General features: G+C 45.3%; 1 protein-coding gene across 1 annotated transcript in view; it reads right to left on the bottom strand.

The window, feature by feature from the left end:
• Positions 1-7,500, bottom strand: part of LOC134437328 (hepatocyte growth factor activator-like) — a 45,791-nt gene that overhangs the window by 967 nt on the left and 37,324 nt on the right. Inside the window, exons 10-11 of the mRNA XM_063186820.1 lie at positions 4,714-5,002; positions 1,858-1,997 (exon numbers count right to left, since the gene is read on the bottom strand). Coding sequence (XP_063042890.1) covers positions 1,858-1,997; positions 4,714-5,002 — 429 coding nt within the window. The remainder of the gene's footprint in view (positions 1-1,857; positions 1,998-4,713; positions 5,003-7,500) is intronic.

Below are 7,500 nucleotides of genomic sequence, written 5' to 3'. Positions count from 1 at the left end.
TTTTACTAAATACACACATACAGGCACACGCTTATTGTGCAACCCATTTATTGAGCGTTAAAAATGTATCACTTGTGATAGGCATGGTCCATAGTCAATCGTGTCAGTTGTATTCCAACAAGTTTGTCACGTATAGTACGCATCATCACCTTTCCACCCTTCCCCGGTCTCTGATTGGCTCCCTAGCTCTTTTTGGAGGAGCACCCATGCTATCTTTCAGAGCAATCGTGCAAAGCAGCATGGGATTTCCCAGGTTAGATATCCCATCCGATCCCAATAAAAACTACGTTAGTAAAGTTACACTTAAAGAGATGCGCCACTCCCAGGTACAATTGATTGAGTGTCTCACCGTAGTTCCAAGACTTGAGTAAGTGAATGGAAGCGTTTTGCACACTTATTTAAGACTTGGGACTGCAGGGAGATGGTCAATTTTACCTGGGGAGTGCGGTATTCTTTTTACTGTCGTTGTACCTTAGGGTTATGATCAGAGATAGGGTTAGGGTAAGGTATGGACAGTGTAACCAAAGTGTAACCAGTGTACTCAAAAACTGTAATACATTAATGATTACATGTTACTGTCTTTTCAAAGTAATCACCTACATTACAATATTACCATATTTAAAAAATGTAAGGCATAACACTACTTTCGCATTGCTTTTGTTACTCTCGCATGAATGTGAATGATTCATGAAACATGAATCTGGCAATTTACAGTTCACCCATTCAGGTGTTTCGGCAGCATGGAGACTAAAAAGTAGAAGTTTCGGGTGTAACTTCTTTCTGTCACCACACTGAACACCATTAAAGTTCAAGCTACAATAAAAATATACTGTAACTTACATTACTAGCATTGCAACTAGTATTACAGCTTTTCCCCCTGTAATGCCTTACATTACTGCATCACAGAAAAGCATAATACATTACAGTAAATAATTACTTTTGTAATGTGTTACTCCCAACACTGGTTGATGCATGTAGATACACTAAACATAAACTGCAAGAGAAAGTACTACCGCTAGTGTTGTCGTGTGTGGGGTCTGTATGAGGAATGTGTGTCCAGTTGGCAGGGGCACACAGACAGATGACAACCATGGTAGGGCTGCACGATATCAGAAAAAAAAGTCGATATGCGATAGCAGCATGCAATACCTCGATAATGATCTATAGAAATATAGCCAAGTGTTTTTCTTGTCACTAAATGGGCTTCTCGCGCATTCAGCTAGTGATCGGAAAGCACTGAAAATGTTTGCTTGTTATCGATATTTAAGTCATTTTTGCGATACGCATATTGCCCATCTTGATATCGCGATTTTGATACATTTTTGAATATATTGTGCAGCCCTGCCATGGTGAAAGTGGGTACGAGTGGGTGGATTACAGATCCCCTTTCCGCCATATGGGGAGAGCCACAGCTGTGCCGGAGAGACGCACAACTGTTCCCGCAGAGACGGGGGGCCTGGGACAGGAGGTCTGGGTACACATAATGAATGAGCCCCTTGGTTCCGTTTGCACAGCGCTCAGGCAGGTGGACAAACCACAGCCTGAGACTGACTGCACAGGTGTGTGTGTGTGTTGTGTGTGTGTGTGTGTGGGTGTGTGTGTGGTTGTGTGTGTGTGTGTGTGTGTGTGTGTGTGTGTGTGTGTGTGTGTGTGTGTGTGTGCCCGTGTGTGTGTGTGTGTGTGTGTGTGTGTGTGTGTGTGTGTGTGTGTGTGTGTGTGTGTGTGTGTGTGTGTGTGTGTGCATGTGCGTGTGCGTGTGCGTGTGCGTGTGCCCGTGTGTGCATTCGTGCATGCGTGCGTGTACATGCATTTGTTAATGCGTGTGTGTATGCGTGCATGTACAGATTGTATCCATACCTATATCATGTTCGGTAGGGTGGAACTGGCTGTACTTGGGAGGGAAGATGTACTTTTCCACACCGTAGGTCCTGGTATCGGGACCCGTGTCATTGAAGATCTGCTGACCAAGAACCACTCTTATAGTGGACTCCATTGGACTGGAAACAGAGAAAGGCAGGCAGAGAGAGAGAGGGAGGACAGAGAGAGAGAGAGAGAGAGAGAGAGAGAAAGAGAGATAGAGAGATAGAGAGAGAGGTGGAGATGGAGATGGAGAGAGGGAGAAAGACAGGAAGAGAGAGACGGATACAGAGATAGTGAGAAGAAAATGGAGAAAATTGACTGTTTATTTAACGTTGTTCAACAATCAGCAAAAATGCAGACATTACACAGATCAAGCTGGTGCTCACTCATTCTGACAAACGTTTAGGCCAGATCCAGGGCTGGCCTGGGACCACAAACCGGTTCGGGCATTGTTGGCATAGACCAGCCCCTTACCCCCACCCCCGCACTACAATCATGATGGCCTCAGTCCACTGTAGCATACAGTATACTATGGATGTATCTGGCTGCCCCATCTGAATTGTGGGCCGGGCTGTAAGGGAATATTTGAAATGAAAAAAAAGCATTGGCCGCCTGATTAACTACCTTAGACTTCTTTTTAGTTTGATGCTTAATTACTTTGATATTAAAATCGAAAGCAAAAATCAGCATTGTAGTAACCAAATATAATGTAATTAAACAAATACAAAGAGCCAGCCCCTCACCCCCACCCCCGCACTAGGGATGCATCGGTATCGGCTCCTGATACTGCTCATTATACTCGTACTCGTACTCGTCAAGCACTTGCCGATACCAGCTATGAGTACTACTCTTACTCAAAACAATGCAAAATCTTGTCATGTTCTATGGACTTGAAATCAGCATGGAAATGGACAATACAAATATCACAGGTGGAAAAAAACAAGGCCATGCATTTATTTTCATTGTATTTTGGTGGTAAAAGGTATTGGTATCGGTACTCGGTATTGGCAAGTACACACATTAATGTACTCGTACTTGTATCGGTTTTCAAAAAAGTGGTATCGGTGCATCCCTACGCACTACAGTACAGTTATGATGGCCTCAGTCCACTGTAGCATATTAAGGACGCATGAGCCGCCCCATCTAAATTGTGGGCTGGTCTCTAAGGGAAAATTTGAAACAAACAAACAAACAAACAAACAAAAAACAACAGCATCGGCCCCTGAGGACTGTCGGCCCACCGGGAAAATGCCCTGTATGCCAGATTACCAGTCCAGCCGTGTTGGCCTGATCTAGTGCACTCCTCTCTGCTGCAGATGCATTACATTCCTGGACAAAACAGTTCAATATGGACAGCAAGGAGCTGAGTGATGTTGCACTGAGTTGAGAGTGATCTACTGCAGATACTACAGTACTGCCGAACTCATTATCAAAAACACACACGCACACGCATTTACCCACGCATGCAGGCTTGTGCAAAATCAGGCGCGCACGCCGGCAAGCACACACACACACACATACACACCTACAGACACAGACACAGACACAGACACAGACACAGACACAGACACACACACACACACACACACACACACACATACACACCTACAGACACAGACACAGACACAGACACACACACACACACACACACACACACAATCTGGACATGATTTAGGAAGTTTTGAAAGACTCACAGACACATGGACTGAGGACAGATTGCAAGTGAGACGAATAATGATTGTGTGTGTGTGTGTGTGTGTGTGTGTGTGTGTGTGTGTGTGTGTGTGTGTGTGTGTGTGTGTGTGTGTGTGTGTGTGTGTGTGTGTGTGTGTGTGTGTGTGTGTGTGTGTGTGTGTGTGTGTGTGTGTGTGTGTGTGTGTGCATCTGCATGCATGTGTTTGTAGCAGAAGCAGTACATACGTAGCAATACTCAACTGATTACTTTGGGGCAGGAATGTACAAACTTGCACACACTTGTAAAATAAACTAGGATACCATCACATAATAATGCAGAAATATTGTTTGAGTATGTACAAATATGTACACCTATTACTGGGTTCTCCAACAGAAGCAGTATCCAAGTGTATACAGTATTTGAGGTGAAGGCAGTAATAATTATCGAGTAGGACTAGATCACAGGGTTACAGGTTAAATCCACACCCTTAACAATCCCTTCCTCCCCCCTTGGCTGAAGTACTATTGAGCCGAGCAAGGCACCTAATGGCACCCTGCATTGCTCCAGGGACTAGAACCAATACCCTGTGATAGCTGTAAGTCGCTTTGGATAAAAGCATCAGCTAAGTGTAATATAATGTAGTGAATTGTAATGTAATGTCATGTAATATTTCAGAAGTAGTACGTACTTGCGGAAGAAGCAGCTGTAACCGCGCGAATAAACCAGGCGTGATGCGATTCAAGCGACAGAGTGCAGTAGCAAGCGATACGAGCGATTGAGGAGACTAGAGTATGTCCGCACAGGCAGAAGGCAAAGCATTCAAGCATTCCCATTGGCTGTGGTCACTGACCTCTATACAGTCATTGGCTGTCAAGGCTTGTCGCCGAACCGCGTCATAGAAAGTTGAAAGGATTTCAACTTCAAACTGTCGCGCTCGTCGCGCAAATCGCTCTAGTCTCCAGAATCGCTTTTGTCGCGCGACTCAATGCAAAGTCAATTACTTCCGTCGCTCGCCTCGCTCTTGTCGCGGTAGGTGTACGTATTTCTGCGGTAAGGACGACACTACCTAGCAGGCATGCACCAGCAGCTCCATTCATGTGCAATATATGGGTGTACATACAGAAGCTGTGGACAAGTACATACTATACATCAGTACTTATTTCAGAAGTGGTACATACTTGCGGAAGAAGCAGTGTGCGGCCGACACCACCCAGCAGGCGTGCACCAGGGTGCCGGCGCAGAACTCCTCCCCGATGTAGATGGCTGCCATCCAGGGGTGCGACCCGGGCAGCGACGAGGTGCCCCCCAGGATCCGGCCCCGCGGAACACGCTTCTGGTGCCGCGTGCCACACTTGTTGGGTCGGATTGGCCTGGGCGCGGGTCGAGGGCGTGGGCCGGGACGTCTGACACGGGTGGGGTTGGGTGTGGGCCTGTCGCGGGGCGGAGGAGGCTGGAATCGCGTGGATGCTGATTACGGAGATGGATAACGAGAGACAGAGAAATGGTTTAAATCAGAACAAGGAAGGAAAGCAAGATGTAAATTCACACCTGAAATCAGCAGGTGAGTAGGGTTGTCACCTCTATCTAACAAAAGATCTTGATGTTTCAGCAACCTTATTGAGCCCCTTTCTTTTAGCAACTACTGCACCCTTCATTCAGGGTCCAAGGGAAGTATATTTTCCCCTCAAACCAAGACAATCAGATTAAACTGGGACAGGTAGCAAAACTAGACGTGAGGGCTATTGAGACACTCACAACAGTATGTTTGGATAGCATTACATTACATTGCATCACACTGCATTTGGCAGACGCTTTTTAACCAAAGTGTCTAGTAAATTCAAGATGAGTGCAAATGGGTGTGGGCCTGCAGTGGGGAGGAGGAGGCTGCAACTGTGTGGACGCTGATGGAGATAGAGATACAGAGAGAAAAGGCAGACAGAAATAATTGTACACTTCAAACTGTGGGCCTGAAACTGTGGGCCTACTGATCCAGTATATTACTAGCCTGATTATCATCGACTTTCAAATCTCTTCGAGACTTGGTCTGACCAAGAGCATAACATTTAACGTTTCCCAAACGGCATGGTTGACCCGCCTCACTTGGTTTGCTACTGGAGTTCCCGATTTGTCGGGAGCTCAGAAACGCAATGCGTATTGCTCCTGGCCTGACTAAAAGCAACGTTGAAGGTGTTGCGTCCCTGGGAGGGCGGTGCCTGGCTAGTATATTACAGTAGCAGTGGCTGATTTGGATCCACGTTTCCTTGACTGCCCCATCCAAGGTCCTTGCAAGGTCTGTATTGATCTCTATTGATCCCCCACACATTAACACCGTGGACATCTCATGGAAATATGGGCATGGGACAGGAGAAAATATGTGGCTAGCTACTACTGTAAGACAGTGGCGGTCCTACAATGAGTTGCGCTCCAGGCAACGCCCCTTCTGCGGTGACCCCGCCCCCCGTCGAAAAACGATTATAATAGCAAACAAAAAAAAACGTATAGTAATGTTAGTATTACATAAGTGTGCTAATAGTGCAGAAATAACTTCTTTTAAATGATTTTCAAAACGTTGGTATTCATTCATTTGTGCAACGGTGTTTTATGGCTATTTTTGCCATGTCATTGTTGTTGTTGTTATTGTCGATGTTGCTGCTGTTGCTGTTTTGTTTTTCAGGTGGTGCTACTGCATGGATGTTGGATTGACCTTTCGTGACTTGGCTGGAATGACCTTTTAGTAACTCCCTCGGGCAAGAGATTTCAGAGTAGATTAAGCAACAGCACTCGAGTCTTTCTGAGGTGTAAAACTTAACACATTAATGTGTGTGTGTGTGTGTGCGCGCGCGCGTGCGCGTGTGTGTGTGTGTGTGTGTGTGTGTGTGTGTGTGTGTGTGTGTGTGTGTGTGTGTGTGTGTGTGTGTGTGTGTGTGTGTGTGTGATATCAGATTGAATAAGTTATTATCACACAAACAGCTATGCACATGTACACACACACACACACACCCACATAGAGAGACAAAGAGACAGACACCGAGAGAGAGAGAGAGACAGAGAAAGAGAGAGACAGAGAGACAGAGAGATATGGGGGGATAGACAGAGGAGAAAGAGGATTCGGCAATAAAGGAAATGTCATCCTAAATGAAATCCTGTTTCGACAAGAAAAGGAATGTCTTAAAACTAAATCCTACTCTTCTATACAGCATCTTATTCAACTTCCCGTCTCTTCCCTTTGATGTTGATTGTACAAAGAAAAAATAAACGTCTCCCTCAAGCATGACACGTTCCATTTTCAAGTGCAGAAGGATTGACTCTAAAGGTCTTCTTTTTGTTCGCACCTATCCCCACACTTTATGCAATTTTCGAATTTCATACAGGTATGCACAAAGGATAACAGCATGCGACATAAAGATTTCCATCTCACATTTAATTAACATAAGGAAGAGGGGAGGGAGGGAGAGGCGGGGGCTTCCATGCCCATAATTCCATGAGATGTACAAGGTGTTAGCAAGTTAAGACTCTCCTCTTTCGTGACTATCTACTACACTAATGCTTCAGCTGCCCTTTCCCCAGGCCAGACTCTCGACATTATGTGAGTGTGTGTACTTCACTTCAATTAAAAAAAAAAATCAATTCAAATTCAAATTCAAATTCAAATAAAAATGAAATACTAACCCTTCTTTGCATCTGCACTTCCTGTGCACTTGTATCTGCTAGTGATGTTGGCTATGATTATGTCCTCATTCATAAGTTGCTTTGGTTACTATGAAGCATCTGCGAAATGCTATGTAATGTAATGCAAAAGCACCCCTCATATGGGCTTGCATTAGGGTGACCACCTGCTAATAAGTCCAAGGTGGGACAAGGAGTATGCTTCGGAGGGACAATGCGGGACAGACCCTGACGTGCACTTATCCCCACCACCACCACCACCACACACACACACACACATTTGCCTTTCATACCACCTT

This window comes from Engraulis encrasicolus, chromosome 21 (assembly GCF_034702125.1).
Source record: "Engraulis encrasicolus isolate BLACKSEA-1 chromosome 21, IST_EnEncr_1.0, whole genome shotgun sequence".
In the NCBI taxonomy this organism is placed as follows: domain Eukaryota; kingdom Metazoa; phylum Chordata; class Actinopteri; order Clupeiformes; family Engraulidae; genus Engraulis; species Engraulis encrasicolus.
The sequence above is the reverse complement of the archived record's forward strand: the minus strand, read 5'-3'. Positions and strand labels throughout refer to the sequence as shown.